General features: G+C 45.7%; 1 protein-coding gene across 1 annotated transcript in view; it reads left to right on the top strand.

Annotated features, from left to right (window-relative positions):
* Window positions 1–625: 625 nt before the first annotated feature.
* Window positions 626–21,864, top strand: part of LAMC1 (laminin subunit gamma 1) — a 66,231-nt gene continuing 44,992 nt past the window's right edge. The window contains exon 1 of the mRNA XM_069023757.1: window positions 626–1,159. Coding sequence (XP_068879858.1) covers window positions 769–1,159 — 391 coding nt within the window. The 5' untranslated portion in view covers window positions 626–768. The remainder of the gene's footprint in view (window positions 1,160–21,864) is intronic.

Below are 21,864 nucleotides of genomic sequence, written 5' to 3'. Positions count from 1 at the left end.
AGAAGCAGCTGAGGGAGCTGGTGGGGCTCAGCCTGGAGAAAAGGAGGCTCAGGGGGGACCTTCTAGCTCTCCTCAACTCCCTGACAGGAGTGGGCAGCGGGGGGAGTCGGCTCTTATGCCAGTGAAAAAGTGACAGGACAAGAGGACAATCTGAGCAGGGGAGGTCTAGGTTGAACGTTAGGAAGAATTTCTTCATAGAAAGGGTGATTAGACAGTGGAAGGGGCTGCCCAGGGAGGTGTTGGAGTCCCCATCCCTCAAGGCGTCCAAGCAACAACTCGACGTGGCACTCGGGCTTCTGGTCTGGTTGACAAGGCAGGGATCGGTTGTACTCGATGACCCTGGAGGTCTTTTCCAACCTGAATGATTCTGTGATTGTGTGAAAGGGGCAGCTTTGCCGGTTGTGCCGGTGCGGAGGCGCTGATAAGCCCAGCGCTCTGCCGTGGTCACTCCCGTGGCGATTCCTACACTCCCCTGGCGATTCCTACACTCCCCTGAGGCTAACGGCAAGAAACCCGCCCATCCGCTAGGAGCGGCCCCACAGCTGTCATCGCCGCTTTAAGCCGGCACATTCCGCGAGGCGGGGGCGGCTTCAGTTCTACTCCGCTGTGGGACTCCGCTCCCGGCCTGCTCCGCGCTCACGCCGCCCTGCCCTGCCCCGCCTCGCCTCGCCGGGCCTCGCCCGTCCAAGCCCGCGGCCGGCGCGGAGCGGCGGCACCTGGCTAGCGAGCGACGTCCCCCGTGCCCCCGCCGGCTCCCGCAGCCCCGCCATGGGGGGCAGCGGCGAGCGCCGGGCGCTGTGGCTGTTGGTACTGTGGCTGTGGGTGCCCGCGCGGTGCGGCGGCGCCATGGACGAGTGCGCGGAGGAGCGGAGCGGGCGGGCGCAGCGCTGCATGCCCGAGTTCGTGAACGCGGCGTTCAACGCTACGGTGCTGGCCACGCACACGTGCGGGACGCCGGCCGAGGAGTACTGCGTGCAGACCGGGGTCACCGGTGTCACCCAGTCCTGCCACCTCTGCGACGCCGCCCAGCCGCACCTGAGCCACGGTGCCGCCTTCCTCACCGACTACAACAGCCCGGCTGACGCGACCTGGTGGCAGAGCCGCACCATGCTGGCCGGCGTGCAGCACCCCACCGCCGTCAACCTCACCCTGCACCTGGGTAAGGGTGGGGAGGGGACGAGGGCACCAGGGGATGAGTAAGCCCGGGCACCAGCCCAGGCTGGGGGTGACCTGCTGGAGAGCAGCTCTGCAGAGAAGAGCTGGGGGTCCTGGTGTCAACGAGCTGTCCATGAGCCAGGAGCATACCCTGGGCGCAGTGGTGTCCTCGGTTGCATTAGGACAAACATTGTCACCTCTTCCAGGGCTGATCCCGCCCCTGTCCTCAGGCCTAGTGAGGCACATCTGAAATGCTGTGTCCAGGTCTGGGCTCCTCAGGAAAAGAGAGATGTGGAGCTCCTGAAGCAGGTCCAGCGGAGGCTGTGGAGATGATGGAGGGATTTGAGCATCTCTCTCACAAGGAAAGGCTGAAGGAGGTTGGACTGTTCAGCTTAGAGAGCAGATGGCTGAGAGGGGCCCTCGTCCCTGTCTGTCCCTGTCTGCAGGTAGGGCTCAGAGGCTGGACAAGGCTCTGCTCCCTGAGACCCAGCAATGGGACAAGAGACCACGGGCAGAAACGGATGCCCAGGAAGTTCCACCCGAACATTACAAAGAACTGCTTTCCTGTGCAGTGACCAAGTACTGGAACAGAGACCAGAGAGGGTGTGGAATCTCCTTCACTGGAGATATTCCAGACCTGTCTGGACACAGTCCTGTGCCATGTGCTCTGGGATGACCCTGCTTGAGCAGGGAGGTGGAACCTGATGACCCACTACGGTCTCTTCCAACCTGCCCTATTCTGTGATTCTGGGCTGACAGGCTGCCTGCACACCGGCATTGTGGGGCCTTGCCTGGGTGAGTGCCAATAACTAGGCCCCAGGTGGTCTGGTGTTCAGGGGGTGTCAGCAAATCCCTGCTCTGCAGGTCCCAGCCATGTTCACCAGGTCTAAATGAATGCTGGCTGCACCCCTCGATTGTGTTGTGATGTCCTCAGCCAGGGGTCTGGCCCTGCTCTGGTTCTTCACCCCTCAGGTGATGGTTTACTCACATCTGCTCACTAGTGCTTGGTATACTTGATTTTCAGCATTCTCCAGTGAATATTGCAGGGGTTGCTCCATTTTAGTCTGCATTGGTGGTGCTCTTGGTTTGCGAGAGGAGAAGCTGTGCTGCCAGAGGCAGCTGGAAGTGGAGCAGGTTGCAGTGATCATGTCCCACCCTGTGCACCAGCGATAATAGAGTCATTTAGATTGGAAAAGTACTAGGAAGAAATTCTTCTCTGTGAGGGTGGTGAGGCACTGGCAGAGGCTGCCCAGAGAAGCTGTGGATGTCTCATCCCTGAAAGTGTCCAAGACCAGGTTGGACGGGGCTTGGAGCAACCTGGGATAGGTAGGAAGGTGTCCCTGCCCATGGCAGGGGGTGGAATGAGATGAGCCTAAAGTCCCTTCCAACTCAAGCCATTCTGTGATTCTGTGAAAAGACCTTTAAGATAAGTCCAGGCGGTAACCCAACGCAGCCAAGCTCAGGATTGGATTGTGGAGTTTTCCAGATAACAAGCTTGGGATCCAGGTGGGAGATGTTGGTTTGAAAAGCGGCAGGCACGCTGGGAAATCACGTGTGCAAGGGCGCATCTGCCGTGTATCCTCTTACCCCCGGGGCAGCGTTGTCCTTGAATTGCTGGGTGGGTTAGGTGTGTCAGCAGCCAGCGTTGCTGCTGAACTGTAACAGCCAGTCAAAAAAAGAAGGTGAATTTTCTGATTAGTTGTCAATTCTAGAGGTTCCTTTGGTATGAAGTATTTTAGCCTTCACTTTGGTTTGTGGACCAGCTTTTCTTTTCTGTTCATTCACTTATTCAAGCTGTCATGACATGGAGGAAGGGTAATCATTTAGAACTGGAAGACAAGGCAGCCAGCAGAAAGTTGAAAACACAATTTATATCCTCATGTCATTAAATCAAGTAAGAAAGAAAGAAAGCCCCATTTCAGCCATTCATAGCTTCTGATCAAGAGCAGCTATTTAGCATCATTAACAGTGTAATTCAGGGGAAAAATTGTCAGGGCTTGGAGAGCTGGATCTTGTGAGAGCTCCCACCTGCATTGGTGAGATGGTGTTGACGGCATGGAGTCCTGTGCCAGTGGTCACCTGATGAGCACATCCATGTGCCCCAGAAGCCTGGAGTGCCTCTCTGCCCTAAAACGTTTCTTTGTGTTTGAAGCTTCAACATAAATATATCACATAAGCATATCTAATTGTCCCAATAAAGAGAGGTAGTAACTAAGGCCTCTTTATCTTCTTTTCTTTGTACATTTGGAATTTTTATATAGGGATCCTGAAAAGCTAAGATTTCATCTCAACTTCTTTTTTAATAAGAATCATTGTAATTCTCATTATCAAGGCAAAACTTATAGACCCATCTGTATTACTGCTATCCTTGGCTTTGCACACTCATATGTATATGGCTGTTCTTTGAAAAACTGTATTTCTGAAGTACTGGGAGCAGTGTGCTGTGTCCTGGGTTTTGAAGAAATGCACACATTTCTTTGCTGAAAACAACTGCATCTTTGAAATACTGTAGCATTGCAACACTTTCACTTGTGTTCTGGGTTTGTTTGCAGGCTCTTGGAGCTTTGGGAATTTGCTTTGCCATGTTTTTCGAGTAGAGTACAACTTGAAAGCAGAACCTGCCTGGCAGACTTTGATATATTTGAGGGGTTTTTTTTTGGTCTGATTTTGCCTAGTTAGGTTTTTGGGTGGGGTATTTTTAGTATAAAGCCTATCAGAAGCTTGTTCTGGGCATGGTGGTGGTGGAGAAGTTGGTTTTAAGATGACCAACAGCGAAGAATTAAGCTCTCTGCACGTCTGCTGTGTGACTCTCTGCACGTCTGCTGTGTGACTCTCTGTACGTCTGCTGTGTGACTCTCTGTGTTGCTGAGTTCATGGCAGGTGGAAGAGCTGTTGAGTACTGACAATGCCTTTTTGGCCTGAAATGCCCCAAATTACTCTGCAGCATTGCTCTTCCCTACTTTTGTGAGGTCTTCAAACCATCTTTGAGTGAGCTGTTGGGTGCTGCTTGGGTTCTCTGTGCCTGCAGGCACTATGGTCTGTGGGACACTTAATTATTGACATCACTAAGAGAAAGAGGCAAAGAGCTTGACAAATATTTATGTACTCGGTAGGACATAAAGGCATTCTGGGGCACAAAGCCATTTCATGCAGTTAGTTCTGTGTGGTCTTTGAGGATTAGTTCTGCGTGGTCTTTGAGGATTAAGCTCTGTGCTCACACCCATATCCTTATTTGATGCTGCAATTGCCTTCATTTCTGAAAGCACTGGTGTCCTGAATGGTTGCTGCTGCTTTGCACCTGGTCAGGACCAGCTGCATCAACTCCGGGTTTCATGCACATGCTGCCCTGTGCTGAGTTTTTTGGCAGTTTGAGATGTCTTGATTAACATCCAGCGATGTTCAGTCCATGTAGAACAGCATTAACATTTCAGAAGGGCCTGCAAAAGGTTTATAAGAACTGCAGGTCTGTTGCCAACATGTGAATGTGGATTTCTTTGAATTTTCTTACAATTTGCGGTTCAAAACAAGTTTAAAAACCTTTAGTTTTGAGACTAGGTGCCGGCACAAAGCCTGATACAGAAAAGATCTCTACTACTGAGATCTCTACTACTGAGTTAAGGGCTCAGATCCTGGGAGTGTTTGGAGATGAGATCTGTGTCCTCCCCTGCGGAGAGGGGTATTGGGGTAATTACCACTCCCTGCACCAGGAATATCTGGAGGCTATTTTTCTTTGTATGAGCAGGTATTAAGACCCCCTAAGTAAGAGGCTTGGAGACATTAATTTGCAGCTGTAAATCAGGAGAAGGGGGAGCTGAACCTGTTCACAGGGTGGTGTCTGGATAGTTAGGTTAGTGAGTGAGAGGAGGGGAGAGCACTGCTGTGTCCTTCCTCAGAATTATTACTGATTTAGACTTGATCCAGCCAGTCTTCTTTTTTTTTCTTCCAACACTTCTCTCCCGCTATGTTGCCATATATTCCCAAAATAAGGAACTTTGGGGCAGTGGTGCCAGCTTTCAAATAGAAGATGGAAGCCAAGGCCTTGCAGTGTTGTTGTTTTTTGAAGCTAGGATGTCACATTATTTTTACAGTGTTGTACAGTATTTTTACTGTGCTGTTTGCTTGTCCTGGGAGCATTGGGATAGTTCTGGCATCTCCCCAGCGCTTTGTGTACATACGCTTGAGCACAGCATTGCTGTTCACACCCCTGACACAGAGAAACAAAGCTGTGTGTTAAAGATGCTCCCTTGGACACTGGAAGAAGGGGAAAAGAGACAGCATGGAGGTACATGGAGTATTTTTGGTGCTGGGTGCTCTTGCTGGGGCAAAGGTTTGCATTTTTTCAGATGTCATATAATTTTTCAGAGCAGATTCTCACCTTTTCTTCTTCTCTAATTTCTGTGTGCTTTCTGTTGTTTCTACACCTTTTTTATCCGCTTCTACATGTGCCTTTGCATTCCCTTCCCAAGCAGCTTTGCTAGAGCCACCTCTCATTTTTCCCCACCACTTTTACTTTCTGGTCAGATCTGCTTGATTTCAGCTATTATGATCCCAGTGTTTTGTTCCTCAGACAAAGAGGCAGCCTCCTCAGCATGCTGGTGGCTGTTCTGTGGTGGGGTGACTCCATCTCCAGTGAGAGCAGCTGTACTTCTATCAGCAGCCTGTGAGCTCAGAGCAGTCCAGTCTGGCCTTCTTGGAGTGGGAGACTGTCTGCTGCATGTCAGCAGGGATGGTGTCCAGATGTGCTTGACCAATGATGCTGGTGGCCTCAGCTATGAATTTAGGACTATCTGGAAGGCAGAAAAGACCAATTCCTCCCTCTTCTGTCATTGCCTCAGAAGAGGAGGCGGTGGTCAGTACTGGAAGCAGCCCTCTGGTAGGCTGCCTTTCAGCGAGAGATAAAATTGCTGGTTGCCTTGGTTAAAAACATGTTGGCTCCTGAAATTCTTGCTATAGACGGGCCTGGAAACTCATGTCACCAAGCTGGATGGTGTCTTGTGTATATAAAATAAAGAAAAACTTGTTAAAAGCTGTTGGTTGCTAAAGAAATTAATTGCCCTTCTCCCTCACCTCCCCCTTTTCTACCCACTCAGTCCTTTATTTGGTTCTGAGGAGAGCAATGATGCTTGGTTATATATACTTTGCTGGCAAAGCGTGGTTTGGGGCATCACTGCCATTTGAAGGCATTTACAAGGAAACCCAGGCGAGTTGCCAGTTCTTGTGCTCAGCCCTGGCTTCATTAGCCTGTTGTTTTTAGCAGACAAGGTTTTTTTTGAGTTAGTACAGAAAACCAGTGGCTTTTTTTCAGAAGGGAGAGCTATAAAATGTGACTTAAATCAAGTAGGTAGTCTATACCACTGGGATGCAGTTGCTCTGTTTTATTCAGTGTAGTGATGCCCTCAGTTTGCCAGTTATCCCATTAAAACTTTATGAGGCTGTGGTTTGCTGCTTTCCTTAGGGGAATCACTGTGGTAAAACCGAGTGCAAGCAAGCAGGGTGTATGCACATGAAGCTTTGCCTAGCATAGCTGCAATTTAAAAACTCAGAGAGTGGTAATTAAGGCTTTGGGAGAGCATTTCCGGCTCCAAGGTCATTGTTCAGGGTGTGTCGGGAGCCTGGGCTTTGCCACGGTATTTGTGGAGCCCTGGGGGAGATGTTATTTTAGTTGGTCTCACAAAGGCTTGATTTACATTTTGCAGGTTTCAACATGAGTACTGAAGAGATCAGGGCTTTTAATGGCCAGCAGTTGTTCCATGCAGTTATATAAAGGTATCACTTCCTGTGTACACTTTAAATTCCCAGTTTTTTCTCCTACTCTGTCTTGGGATGCTGATGCCACTCTATGACGCCTTTGGGAATACTATACATGGCAGAGCACTTATTTTGGGGGGTGGGGAGAGCTGGAACTGTGTGGTATTTTGCTGCAAAACCAACTGCTATTTGTGGTGCTTGCCCTGAGTTGGTAGAAGAATTAATCGCAGGTTTTCACACACTCAAACAGTTCCTTTTGTAGGTTTAAACCTTTGAAACTGCTGCTCAGAATTGTTAGCATGGTGAAAAGCTTCTGGCTTATTAGGTGGCATTTCTCTTGCAGCCTGAGGCTTTGGAAGGCTCTTGTGGCCTCTCTGAGTCTGCACGTGAAAATCCCAGGCTGCCACTTCCCACGGAAATGAAAAATGGGATTGCTCTGCAAACAACACTTAGAGAATTTCCAGTGCAGATGGATGGGATGGGAAACTTGGATCTTGGGCTCAGGATAATTCTTAAAAACTGGACTGTGAGCACTATCCTTAATCTTACCACCTTTGTTTGGCTGAGACCTCCTACTTGTGTCCTGGGACCCTAATTCAATGCTCACCGTCACTGGTGAGGCCATGCTGAGTGATTTTACTGTCTGGCTCCATGTTCTTCCCATAGATTAACTGGGATATGGGGTTTGGCATGTTAAACGTCACATCTTAAGTCACCATCTCTGGTCCGTAATAACTGTTGGAGGCTCAGCCTCGGCTGCTGTCCCCCATGTAAGCTCCGGCCTGTGAAGAACCGTTCCAGCCTGCCGTTACACATCTCTTAACCATAAGATCTTGCTTATTGGTGGCTACCATGGTATGTTTTGATCAGAAAATAACACGAGTTTCATAGTTTTCCAATAAATTGCAGAAATCTTGCTGGGTCTGTTGTCCCACCACACAGAAAGGAATATGTTTTTCCCCCTCCAGATACAGCATAGTCCTGTGTGTCTCTAATCAAGCTTTACAGCCTTTAAGTCAAGGATGAATGTGGCTGCTTGTGTTGAGGACATCACTAGCTGTGTTCGAAACTCTTTGTAATATTAGGATAATCTCTTAGCCATTTCCAAAGGATGTACTAGGGATTGCTCTCGTTGTCCACAATATTCCATGGGTAACATCAGGTTTTTAGCAGTGTGCTGGTGATGTTGGTTGTCACATCAGCATTGATGAGAGCTTCATGACAGCTGCTGACAAACCAGCTATGCCATGAGATTAGAGAGCTGTTGCTAGTAGACATGTGCACTTGTCAGACAGGACTAGGAATACTGAGAGGAGAAGCTGCCTTTTGTAGCCTGCCAGACTAAAGGTGAAAGCTGCTGGTAGCCCTGGTGGGCTTTTAGGTATTTTGAGGTAAAACATGATAATTTCTAGGAATTTGTCTCATGTAGGAGCTTGGAAAATGGTGAAAACTCATCAGCTGTAAAAGGATCTGAAATAATAAGGTAATTTTATTTAAATTTAAAGAAAGCCTCAGTCTTGTTTTTCTACCAGCGCAGCCCTATTTGAGAGATCTTTCATCAAAAAACCCCAAATCCCCACCAACTCCCTCATCTATTATTCAGTGGTCTTCAGCATTCTGTTTTGCAGCTGGGTGGCAAAGCACTTTTTGTTTCCATGCTTCTACTTGTTGTAGATATTCCAGTGTGATAGTCATCAAAGAGCTGTTTCCAGTGGTAATCATTCCTGCAGTTCTGACACAACACAGCTGTGTTCGGCAATGGAGAATTTCAAAATTTCCTCTTTTAGAAATAGTATCCAAAAACTATTATTGGACTTTTTTTTTTTTCTTCACTGGTAGGTAAGCTAGTACCATCTTGTACATGGGAGGTACATTTCCAGGGAGCTTGAGGGCTTATTTGTACAGTTGCCTGGGGGTTTGGTGTTTTTGTGGGGGAAGGGGAAGAGACTTCTAAGGTGTTTGTGGAGATTGAGAACTTGAAAAGACCCAGGGTTTGTGGGTTCTTGGCTCAGCTTTCTGCAGTGTTCTCATTTCTGCTATAGACTTTGGTGTGCTTGAAGAACTGTTTATCTGACTTGGCTTTGTAGTGGATCCTGTGTTTCACAGGAGAACAAGGTAAAAGGCTATTTCATCCTCAGGGGCTTGAGATGCTCCCGTGGGAAGGCCAGGGTGCAGAATTGTTGAATGGCTTCAGGAGTGGCACCTGGCCTGAAATGGAAAGGAGGCAGACCTGACCCTTACATTGCTCTTAACTCTCTGTAATGGAATGATCACCTCTTAAAAAAACCACTTCAAAGTCCTTTAAACCTACCAAATACTAAAACCTGCTTGATAAGAGAGATTGTTCAGCGCATGTGTGTTCAAATGGGCACTGGCTGGCTGCACGTGGTAGCAGCCAGTAATGGAATGTAATGGAATGATCACCTCTTAAAAAAACCACTTCAAAGTCCTTTAAACCTACCAAATACTAAAACCTGCTTGATAAGAGAGATTGTTCAGCGCATGTGTGTTCAAATGGGCACTGGCTGGCTGCACGTGGTAGCCCTTGGATTCCCAGTGAGTTGCCTGAAATGCTCATTCCTTTGGGTGCTCCAAGGCTGAGGGAGCGCTGTGGAGTTTGGGCTTGGCACCAGCCCAGTTCTAAGCGCTCTGCTTTCTTCTTGCAAGTTTTTTTTCAAAGTCTGCTTTATAGCTCAACTTACTTGGTATCAGAAAAGACCTTGCTCCTACCTCAGTGAACAGCTACTTGTGCAGCATGTTGCACTTGGGCTGGTTTGGTTTATTTTGGTGGGGGGAAAATAGCAGGGTTGCTCAACAGGTTGTTTTTTAACTTTTAAAAAAATATATTCTTTCCCTTTCCTGTGAATCTTTCTTATCTTTGAATTAAAAGATAATGTGTCTTGGAGTCTTTTTACAGAGATGGTTGCATTGAACCTCTTCAAGAGGGATAAAGGGGCTGCTTGCTTGGAGCTTTCTTATACTGTATTTAGAGTGTTGTGGAGTATAAGTCACGTGCTTTGAAAGGCTCAGTTTGTGTTGGGCATATCTCTTACTGAGTTTAGTGGAATGAAAAATCAGTCCCTTCTGGAAAAAGTACTATAATGCTTCTTGATGTCAGTTTTAAGTGGGACTGTTTGACTGAGAGAAAAGAAAATGTCCTTGTCCTGGGGCCAGTGTGGTCAGCTCTCATTATGATGATTATTTATAGTCATATACTTTCATCTGCAGTCCTTTGCATGCTCCCATCCAGTGGGATACTGCAATGGGATTTTCTTCCCAGCAGCTTGCCGGGCTGGCCCCTGGGGAGCAGCCCTGGTCAGGCTGCCCTGCCTGCTGCCCTTGCCTCTCAGCTTCTGAAAAAATGTGGGTTATTTGTGGGGATCCAGCATGTCTCCCTCTGTCCTGCTCCTGGCTGTGGCTGTCGAGGTGCTGGGCTTGGCCCGGCAACTTCCTTTTACTGTGTGACAGCAGCTGATGCTTCCCTTCCAGCTGCTGCTTCCTCCGCTTTTGCTGGCTGCCTTCCTGGGTCTCATGGCTCCTGCTATCCCGGTTGAAGTTACATACGACAAGGGATTTCTCAACACTGAATCTACTTGATGAACTTGTTAAGAAGCTGTCACTGAAGTCTGTGGTCCTTCAAAGCTTGCCGATCTTCCTACTTGATTTACTTGTGTTTTCTGTCCCCCTTTTCCCTTTCTTCTTCCTGAAGCTCCTTGCAGTCTTCCCGGGCTTCCCCTCCCTCCCACTCCTGTTTTCCTGGTACTGAGATGTTCCTGAGCTGTGCAGTTTGGGAAGGTTACCCCCTTCCTGGGATGAGGTTATTTAGCTGAGATCTCCCACAGTTCTAGTCCTGGCAGCAGCCTTGGCCTGCCTGAGTAGCATTGCCACTGTCCTCGTACACTCACTGCTTTATACATGTGTACAGACAAGGTGCTGGTGGTTTCATTTTGGTCAGACTCAGAAATACAGTGCAAGTTCAAAATCCTTAAATTCTCAGTATTATTCCGTAGTTTTTCATCTTGCATGTGTTAGGGATTGGGGGGGGGATGGGAGCCCCTCATCAAAGGGCAGTTACAAGTTTTCCTCAATTGAAGCAATTTTTTTGTCGTAAAACCAAATGTTTGACACTGTTCATTCCCAGCAGGGTTGTGAAGAAGATATTGAAAGCTTGGAGGAAAGAGATTTGGGGCTGCAGGGATGGGACAGCTGCTGCAGAGCCAGTGCCACTGCCAGAGTGAAATGTGAACTCTGAATAAAGCAAGGACCCACTATCATCGTGCAATGTCTACTTAATAAAATCTAGTTTTTGCCCTACTTGCCCTCCCTGTCCCTGCCTTGCTCTTCTGGGGTTGCAGGTGGAGCTGGGAGGGTTGCTGGGCACTGGGATGGCTCTTCCATGCCCCCCATCCGTGCTCTGCAGGCATGAGTTCACTGATTACCAGCATTACACGAGTCAACGCCCTTCTGCTTTATAAGCAGAGTGACTCTGCATGCATCCGTGTGTGCGCTGCCCCTTCCTCACACCCTCCCTCCAAGGGCTGGCCCACATTGCAGGGGGGGTGAGCTGGGCCGGTCCTGAGGCAGCTAAACCCCGTTTCCTTACAGAACAAAGTACGGGTTATTTTGGAAGTAATGATAGAGAGATGAGCTTTTCCAAATGCTTCGTAGCACTTTTAGGAAATAAGGGCCTTTTTTACTGCTAGCAACTTAAGATGTATTTTCTCTGCCACAGATTTCCTTGTAGCTGTATTTTCCTGTACTTCTGTTCCTTATAAGATGTAGGAGGTGTGTCAGGAGAAGCCAATAGCTTTTTTGGGAGATGCTGGAAAGGCTGTGAATCATGAACTTGAGGCACCCCTTTGCACCCCAGGTTGGTTCTCTCAGTTCCCTGGCAGACTGCCACCAGTTTATGAGTATGGATCACACAGTTTTATAAAAAAATAATCCAGGAGGCACTCCTAGAAGATCTTTAATTTGATATCCAGTGATACATTTAGAACTTTCTAGGAAAATGCGTTTGTGGCTCTGAAAGTACGTGGGGTAGCCCTGGGAAAGAATATCACAAGACTCCCAAAGCCAGGTTTGTTTCCTTTCTGTGCTTTGATTTTCTGCAAGTTCAAGCAAAAACGTGGCAGTAACATGTTTTTTTAATGACAAAGTCATGTTTTACTTATAATTCATAGTACCATGGTGTTGAAAATTGCTTGGGGCAGCTATGGTGCAGTTGTGGCACTGGCAGCTCATGAGCACCGCAGTCACCGGCAGAGACTGAGAACTTTGGGTACAGACTTTGTAAAAACTCTTGTGTCAGGGGAGGCACTGGGCTAGTTTTCTGGTGCACTTGAAGCAGTTTGCTCTGGTTTTGTTGTAGTTACTCAGCAAATTAATGGTTAATTAACCAAGGATGTGGATATGCAGTTAGAACAGTGTTGTGGTCTGACACCGATCTCTGCCTGGACAGTGTCACTAACTATTATGTGGAAAAGGTTAAAAATGTTCGTAAGAATCTCAGTTCTTCCTGTTGTGAAACCTTGGACTGAATATGTCTCCTCGTTAATTTGTCTGTGAATTTATCACCTTTTTCATGTCAGCCATTCAGTCTGTTTTGTAACTTCAGGGCTGTGGTATGTTCTTTTGTGAACAGCATGTTAGAACATTAACATGCTTCTCTTGTGGGTGGGAGAGACCCTGTTTTCCAGCCTTTCTGTCCTACAAATCCTGATTTTCTTTATTGCTATCACTCAGAAAAAGTCAAAGTTGACTTGAAAACAGTGGGAGGGAATGAAGTGTTTTGAAAGGATGATCCCATCGATGGGAGTGGTGGTGAATGCGGGGGTACATAGAGCTGATGTGGGAAGAGAGGTGGTTCAGCCAAAGGGATAGAATTTGGAGTTGCTAATCTGTGTCATTAGTGCTGTGTACCAGAAAGTTTGAATTGTGCCTGGCTAAATTGTATGAGGCTTTGAAATTCACAGCAGTGCTGGCAGCCCCGCTGGTGTTTGTCCTTCCTGCAAACAAACAGCTGCTTGGACCAGGCATTCCCGGTGCTCAGCACCCCACTGCTTCCTGCGGCCCCCTGCAGAAAGCTGCTCTTGGTTTTGGGGAAACCGCAGGAGACCAGTGGGAAGAAACCTCAAGGAAATGAGTTGGTGTTGCCGCTGGACCCATGGAGGACGTGAAAGCGTGGAGAGTTTGATTCACACCTCTACTCTCTGTGTGTGATTAGTGTAACAGGGTAAAACGTTCTCTGTCATGCCCCTCTGAAGAGTGACACAGGTGCTGGCTTGCTTGAAAAATTTGCTGGTCTGAAATGAGTCTGAAATGTGAATGGAGAAATTGAGTGTGTGTTCCTGTAGCAGTCTCTGGTCTTGCTTTGTTCAGGTACCTGTGCTCAAGGGAAGCTTATTTTAAAGCATACAGTTGAAATCTATCAACTTTTGCTTTTCTCCTGCTGATGTCTTAAAGCTGACTTTCAGCAGAGGTAACTCTCCAGAAATGGTAATGGACTGCAAAAGGTTTTGGCTGGAAAGTAGGCATGGAGCCTGTTAAAGGTATCTTATGTGTAGCAGTTCCTCATCAACTTACATGATGTTTGTCTGCCCTTGGGAAAGAAGTGGCAGTTGCTTTTGTGGTACTACGAGGTATCCTGTCAGGTGTGAAAAAAGAACAGCCTCAAAACCAAGTAAGTAAAAAAATCTGTGGTGGCTTTCTGTCTGTCCTGCTTCCTGAGGTAGATGCTGAAACCACTTCCTTATTCTTGCATCTCCCTGCAGAGAAGAAAGCCTTTAGGACAAGTGATGGTTTGTGGAGTGGAACATCATATGCTTTTTGTCATAGAGGTAATGGTTAATTAATGAAGTTATAGTAGTGGAGGTTTGTTTTGAAGTGTAAACAAGCATTGGTAGTTAAAAGAGTTCATAACTCCTAGGTCTGTGTGCTTTGTTTGCATCCTTTAGAAAGGCATATTTAAAGATTTCAAAGGGGAAGATTCTTATCCTATTGGAAAAGATTACTGGTCATTCTGAATCAGTAATTAAAAAAGGATTAATAAATAATTGGTAAGGGATTCCTGGAACATCTTCATTACTGTGCCTAAAGAACACACGCTACTTTTTTTGAGGTATGTTACCAAGGTAAAACAATCAAATCATCATTAAACTTCTTTATTTCAATACTTAGTGGGAACTAATAAGAAAGGTGGGGACAGACCTTTTAACAAGGCCTATAGTGATAGGACAAAGGGTGGTGTTTTTGAACTAAAATAGGGTTGTTTCAGACTAGGTATAAGGATTAAATGAGGGTAGTAAAACAGTGGAACAGGTTACCCAGAGAGGTGGTGGATGCCCTATCCTTGGAAACATTCAAGGCTAGGTTGGATGGGGCTCTGAAACATGTGCTCTAGTTGCAGATGTCCCTGCTTGTTGAAGGGGGTTGGACTGGGTGGCCTTTAAAGATCTCTTCCAACCCAAACCATTCTATAATTCTCCAGAATGAAGTATAAGCCATAAGGATGAGCTGGTGGAAGCTTGAGTTTTCTGTCAGGAGCTGCTCCAAGACTTGCCATGTAACTCTGTACTGTATCTCCAGACCATTATTGTCCTACACATCTGCTTCCCCTCTCTCTTCTTTCACCACCCAAGGCTTTCATGCTGACATTCATGCTTTGTGTTCAGTTGCTGTGACAACGGAGTGCAAGCCAGAAGCATTTTGTGTGCATGAATCGTGCAGAATAGCTGTTCTGGGGCTCAGTGGGGTGCTTGAAATCTGGGCAGCAGGGAATGAAGGTGTGGCCTCACATCCCCTCAAGGTATACTGCTGTCTCTCAGCCCTGCCCACTTATTGCAGCTGGGGGCAAGGAACCACGAAGCCCTTGGCTGGTTGGATCAGTTTGCATGCTTAAGTGCTAGCAGTTAATTTGATGGAAAGATAACGTTTTGGTGGCCTTGGTGATACTGAGGTGTGCCTGGGGCCCTGTAAGCTCTGGCTGGTGGGAAAGAGGCACCAGGATGCACAGCCCAGGGACAGGGGACAGACTTACACTAGTTGCAGCCAATTCTGAAAACATCCTAAAACTTTCTTTAGAAGGACCCTTGTGATGAAAATTAGGAAGAAACTCTTCCCTGTGATGGTGGTGTGGCCCTGGCACAGGCTGCCCGAAGAAGCTGTGGCTGCCCCCTCCCTGGAAGTGTCCAAGGCCAGGTTGGACGGGGCTTGGAACAAGCTGGGGTAGTGGAAATGTTCCTGCCCATGGCAGAGGGTGGAACAAGCTTTAAGGTCCCTTCCAACTGAAACAATTCTGAGATTCTCTGATGTTGCGACAAACTCAAAAGTGTGGATTTTGGATTATGAGAAGCTACTGTGAGCTTTCAAAACTCAGACTTCTGTAAAAGGAAGGAAACAAGCAATTTGAAATTTCCACTTTTATGGCTTGCACATGGAAGCAGCTCATTAGGTGAAGCAAGAAAGAAGAGAAAAAGGTTGAGAGAGATCAGGTAACATTTCTGGGGGAGGGTTTTCATAGAAAAGACATTAATATCTGTGTTTAAGTTAAAAAACCTGAATTCTTGTAGAATTTTACTTTATGCAAAACCTCTTTATTTGGAGATTGAGCTGTCCTAGCTTGTTTTAGCTGACTTTGCATAAGGAGTAATAATGAGATATGTTTTTTTAAATTAATAACCCACTAAATGGGCAAAGTGATCTTTATGCATTTGCTTGACTAGCCTGGAAGTAGATTGAAGGGCAACAGATTGACCTAGACTAGAAAAATGACTTGATAGATGGTCCACTTGTTTGTCTTGTTAAAGCTTTTCATCACAAAGAGCTATTAAAAAAATAATGTGAAAGTAAATATTTCCCATAAATGATGCTGAAGATGGAGATACTGTGTTCCAATGCAATTAAAATTATAGGCTTACTCATTTTAGAATTATTAACACCGTAATAATTTGCTTTTCTGTTTGTGGGTTCAAAGTTCTCATAGTGATGGATGAGATAAAGCCCATGAAGGAGTTTTGTGCCTCTGATATTCATTGCATATCTAAGAGTTAAACATAAGGAGAGAGGGAGGCTGAAGTGATTTGGGTTAATTGCTAAAGCAGCTCTTGCTGTTGCATCAGTGTTTCTTTCTTTTCATCTCTTAGGAAGCTTTTTAACAAAAGTCGGCATATGTGTCTCCTAGGAGGAGATTTCCTTGCAAGTCAGCTGCCACCTGTACAGTGCTGCTCTTCAAACAAACAGAGACAACCAATGAATGGTGATAGATCTTTGCAGTTAATAGTTATAAAAATGGTAATGCCTTCTGATTTTGGGGACAAAAAGAGGATTCTTTGATCCTGCAAATGAACTGTATTTATTGGTCCTAGGGAGAGGGTTGAGGTTTTTTATGCAACTTTCACCTACTTGCTTAATCTTCCGAGTGCCTGGAGGAATGGAAAACAAATTTAGCGTACCTGAGGGCTTTTCTTACTGAGGTCTTCCTTTAGTGCATGTCCTGCCCACACAGAGCTAAAGATGAGCAAGAAAACCCCCAGAGCAATGCATTTTTCCATGGGTATGCAACAGTTCCTGCCCAGTCAACTCTTGCTGGAAAGATTCAGTCCATCTGCTGACCTGGAGCTGCCTCTGATGTGCTGGGAAGAGGTACTGGGATCACTGATGGGGTGTTCAGGTTGTGGGGGTGCTTGTGTAGCATGTGCACCAAGGACATTTCTGGTTTATTTCTGCTTGGAAGCAGAGCATGTGGACAGATGCTCTTTCATCAGATCAGAGAAAGCTCCTTTGCAAGGCCAGGCACAGCATTGTAGTGCAACTTCATGTTTCCCTCTTGCTCACATTTGGGGGAAAGGTGGTGAAGGGTCAGCTCCCTCCTCCCCAGATAATGCTTGAAAGCTGTCCAGAGTGGGCTTAGTTTCAAAAGCAATGTGAAGTCACTGTGATACATAAGCTGCAGAGTCTTGCTGGGGCTTTTGGAGTGCTGAGCCCTTCCTTCCTCCTAGGAGAGAGTGAAAAACCTCTGGTTCTTTTTATTTTTGATGCTGAATGCATTGTTATCTCCCAAGGCAGTGAGTTTGTGACTGCTCTGGAGCAGGGTGTCTCCAGCTGCAGCACAAGCTGAATCCTGCCAGCAAGGCAAGTAAGGGCTTGTTGGCTAAAGATAGTGTGCACACATGTACACAGGCCAGGGGCGTTAAAGAGCTCTGCAAGCACTCTGATTTACAGTCATCCTAGACATCCTCAGGAAAATTAAAGGAACCAGATGCATCCAATAAATAATGAGCTATTTAAGGTCAGCTTTATCCTTTACAGCACCTATTCTCCATGGCAACCATACCAGATGACGCTTACTGCATCATATAAGTATATAGTGCACTGACCTCTGCATTGGATTCAATTCCACCATGTGCCCCCAGGTGACCAGGCATCAGTTTTTGGCATCTCTTCTGTCTTTGAGGCCGATATATGTTTGTAATTCAGTAATCCCTGCAACACATTTGGTCTGCCTACGGTTGTGGCTTGTGCTCGTGTTATTTGGGCTGGCCCTGAAAAAAGTTTTGTTCAACTCTCTCTCTATCTAGTTATACTTCTGTTAGATTTATTAATTAGTTGTCTTTTGCATGGATGGAAAATGTTAAAAATAGAGTGCTCAAGGCAGGGCTATTGTGTTGGTGTTGACAGGTTCACTGAAAGCTGAAGCACGTCTTGTATTTTAAAAAGCACCAGGTTTTGGAAGGAGTTGTGCTCGCTGATGTCCTCTTGACCCCATGCTAAGGAGCTGCTTTTCTGAGCGAAGAAGAGACCGTCTCTTGGATAAATTGGGGTTTAGTGTGCTACCATTCACTAGGTTGTGTGATTATTGTAAGTAAGGGACTGAGCTTGGGATTTCTGAAGAATTGGGGTTTTTTTCTTGTTGATTGCTGTGCAGGCATATATAAGGGAACAAGGCACAGGTGATGATACAGAGGAAAAAATGACAGTGTACTGATCTGTACCATACAGAAAATAAGTTTCTGCAATTTCCTTTTTCCCAGTAGTTGTAACTGCTGTAAAACCCAAATTCTTTGTTTTCAGGACCCCTAACTTTGCTGAGCTTGCCCCAAACTAAAGTCATGCTTTTCAGATGAGAAGGTAAAGGCAGGCAGGGCCTTTATTTGGTGGGATTCTTTAACTATGAAGCTGTGTCCCTAAACATAAACCTGAACCACAAGTATCTCTGGCCATTGTGGTTGCAGAGACAAGATTCCAGACGTAAATAGTGCATGGAATGATGGAGAGCAATTTCCTGAGCCTCCCATCTCAAGCTGTTTCCTTTACAGCAGCTGTCAGCTGTTGGTATCTGCATTTTGTCATTGTGGAAATCTTAACAGTGACCACACAGCTTTTATTGTGCTGTATCTGATGGTGTGAGCAGATACACAGGCTTATGTCAGGCTTGTAAGGGCACTTGCCAGGTATTGTCCTGTATCCATCTGTCTGTCTCTTGTGCAGCTGTGAAAGTTACCCGTAACTTGTGTGGAATTGCAATTCTGCGGAAAACTGGGATGTGGAACAAACATAAGGGAAAGGTAACAAGCTGTGGGCTTGTGTGTTTTTTTGTTTGTTTGGTTGGATTTTTTTGTTAGTCTTCCTAAAACGGTAGGCATAAGGGGAGGTTTTCTGAAGTTCAGGTTTTGGCAACATAATGATTGCTCCCTTCTGCCTTCCATTGCACTGCACAGCTGTCTTTTTTGCCTCCTCATGTGATGAGGATTCCCCCTGATTTAGTAGGATCATCTAATCTTCAAACTCCCAGCTCAGCAGAGAAGTGTGTATTTTGATAAGGAGCAATTAATGGTGCTTCCTCATCCAGACTCTGAACAATCCCAAAATCAGATAATACTTCATCAGGAGGATGCTCCTTTCCATGCAGCTTTGAAACTTGTGCATCAGATGGTCTTAAAAACTGAATGTGAAAAAATTTGATAAAAAGATCTGGGTTACTTACTATTGCTTACTGGTTGTGCCTTTGTTCCAAAAGTGCTAAAGTTTGTTGCTTTCTTGGCCGTGATTGGTGTGTGGCAGTGCTGGGGCTTGAGCTGATGCACTGCTCCCTGACTTCACATGGAGCACAGCTAAATGTTTTCAGAGTGAGTGCATAGATGTACTTTCCATCTTCAGAAGTTAATTGTAAAATGATTTTAATTTATCTGGAGATTTTTAGTGGAAGAGTGACACAGTCCAGCACCTTAATTGTGTCTCCCCTGATGGGGGAGGCTTTTTAGAGTCTTTGCCAGGAGTCAGAGACGAACGGGACTTTTAGCCTTCTCTTTCTTCTGTAGTTGTTTATTAAGTGTTATCAGCGAAATATGAGCCACTAATGTGACCCAGACATAGCACAAAGTAGAGAATACAAGAAAAGCCAAATTATCAAGATTACACAGCCTTTTAAAGGTAAATCACCTTAAAACGAAAGATATTTTCACTTTTCTACCAATGTCTAATAAATTGTCTGGTCACACAGACAGGAACTGCGGAATTCTTTATCCAATCATCCCAAACTTCTTGTACTGCAGAATATAGAGTAGTAGAAGAAGGAGGTCTGGAGAACAACAACAGTCCTCCATTTTGATGTTTCTTTGCTTTTATCTACTTACTATATTAGTAAACCCAAAACCTCTAAATTTGTCACCGTGCAACAATCTTACATAGTATTCTATAACCTAGTTCACACCAGTGTAGATTCTAATTCTTCCCAGAGGGTAGGCAATTTTCTCCATGGATGAAGGTCAAAAACAGTGTTGTCCAGGGGGGTAGAACCCTTCAAAACAGGCAGATAAATATTCTCTGCATTCTGGGTTCCCACAGAAGAGCATTCAACTTCCTTTAAAAAAATAGTGGGGACTATAGATTTTTTTTTTATGAGAAAGTGCTGTTATGCTGAGGTTTTTTTTGAAGTTCAAATGAGTAGCATGCTTCTGTAAGCTTTTTTTTAAAGCTTCTATTTGTCCTTGTGGTTGTAAGTTAGGAATTAGTCACTGTCATAGGTCACAATATTTCTGTGCTAAATTTGGGAATATAACTGGCAGCTTGCTTTTTCCCTGGGAACTTTGTTGTCAGGTTGGTACAGCAGGCTTTAGCTCCTTAGCTTTTAGGGGGAAAGAGGTTTCTTCATTTCATTCCTTTTTCTTTTTTGCTTCCAGTGCATTTCTATTCCACTACCATAGCTGTGGAAGACACTGAGACTCGAAGTGGTAGGACTGTTGTAGCCACTTGGTTTTAGTGTTTGTCTTGCCTCTCGTGTCCAAGGCTTCCTTTCTTCTTTGTGGTTTCTCATTGTGTTTTGCCAAACCCCTGTATTTCAGAGCTGATTCCTGGTTGTGGCTTTGTACCAGCCTGGGAATCTCCACATAATTGTTCTTTGCTTTTAGTGTGTGATAGAAGCAAAACTGTGCGGGAGGTGAAAGTGTAGAAAGCAATGAAAATCTGTGAAAGAGATCCAGGGGTTTTCCGTGCTTCTTTCCAGCTTTTTGCATATGATTATTTTGCATTTAAAACCCAACAGACAACACTATTTTATTTTTTTCTCCCTGTGGTATTATAGCTAGTCAAAGTTTTTTAAAAGAAATAAAACTAAGAAAGGCAGACCAGAGATCAGTGGTCTTCACCTGGCTTTGAGTGCCTGCCCTTCAACAGCTGCTGAGAATTATATGGCTTCTCCTGCAAAAGTGCGGTAAAAAGCCAAGCTGCTCTTCATGCCTTCCTCTTTTGTTTACTGGTGAATTTCCCAAAATTAAATGCTGCTGGCAAAAGGGATTGCTCAACACATCGAAGTATATGTCCCACTGGGTCTGTAGGTTATCTGCCCTTCAGGCCGAGGCACTGCAGGACACTGAATGACCAGTGGTTGGCTGGGCTGCAACTTCCAGCGGGGGCATGTTGGAGGTGACACGTGGTCCAAGCATAAGCGACCTGGGATGCTCAAGCATGAAATCTATTCAAGGGTACTTCTCTAGTGAAAAGAGTAGAAATGGTACTGGACCAGCCTGAAACCTCAAGGCCAGGTCCATGCTACAAGTAGATGGTGGGTGGAAAACCACCATCTCTGGCTTGGTGCCCAAATTGCATGGTGTTGGAAATTCAAGTGTGCTGCAAAAAGTCCTTTATACACTTTACCTATTCCTGGGCTTTCCCAAGGTGTCATCATTTGGCTGCTGCCAGCACCAGGTTGGACATCTGAACAAAAAAGCACTCAACCCCACACAGACTAGGTTCACTTTATCCATAGTGACATAAGTGCTGTCCCTGATAGCTGGAATACTCCTTTCCCAGGTTCATCATGGCCCTCAGAGGCTTGTAGGGTATGTTCCAAGGGTCTGCTCTCCAGCCCAGCTGCCCTGTGATACTCCAGCACGCTGTTGGAAGCTGATAGGCTTTTCCTGAAGATTTCTTAAACATATAGGCATTAAAATTCTCTCTAAAAGCACGGGGAAACAATTAGGGGTAAAACCTAGGAAAGGAACCTGGCTGATCCTATTGTTTCTGGGATCTGCAGTTTTCCTGTTTCCTCAGCCAGGCTTTCAAGTTTTTGTTCTGCTCCTTAGAAGTAAAGTGCAACCCAAACCAGTATTTAGTTCCTTCTGTTTTTCTTTGTATTCTAGGGATAGCAGAGCCCCTTGAAAGGAGGCTTTGCAGAGGTAGAAATTGCCAGGTGCTGATTGTTACTGTGCTTTTCTGCTGGAGACTTGCTGCCTTTGAGGTGAATTAAAATGTTTAAAAAATTTAATTATATAATTATAAAGTCTTCTATATATGTATGTATTGGGAATTGACATACAGATTCATTGCCTGACCCTGCTCTAAAAAAGTTCAATGGATGATGGAGAAGTAGAAGATTAAATGGACAGATTGAATGTCCTTTAGGGCTGTCTAGTAACTGACCATCAAAATAGACTTTGCCCCTCTGATCCACTTGGTCTATGTGGG

Source organism: Aphelocoma coerulescens, chromosome 8 (genome assembly GCF_041296385.1).
Source record: "Aphelocoma coerulescens isolate FSJ_1873_10779 chromosome 8, UR_Acoe_1.0, whole genome shotgun sequence".
NCBI lineage: Eukaryota > Metazoa > Chordata > Aves > Passeriformes > Corvidae > Aphelocoma > Aphelocoma coerulescens.
This window is presented reverse-complemented; position numbering and strand designations above follow the sequence as displayed.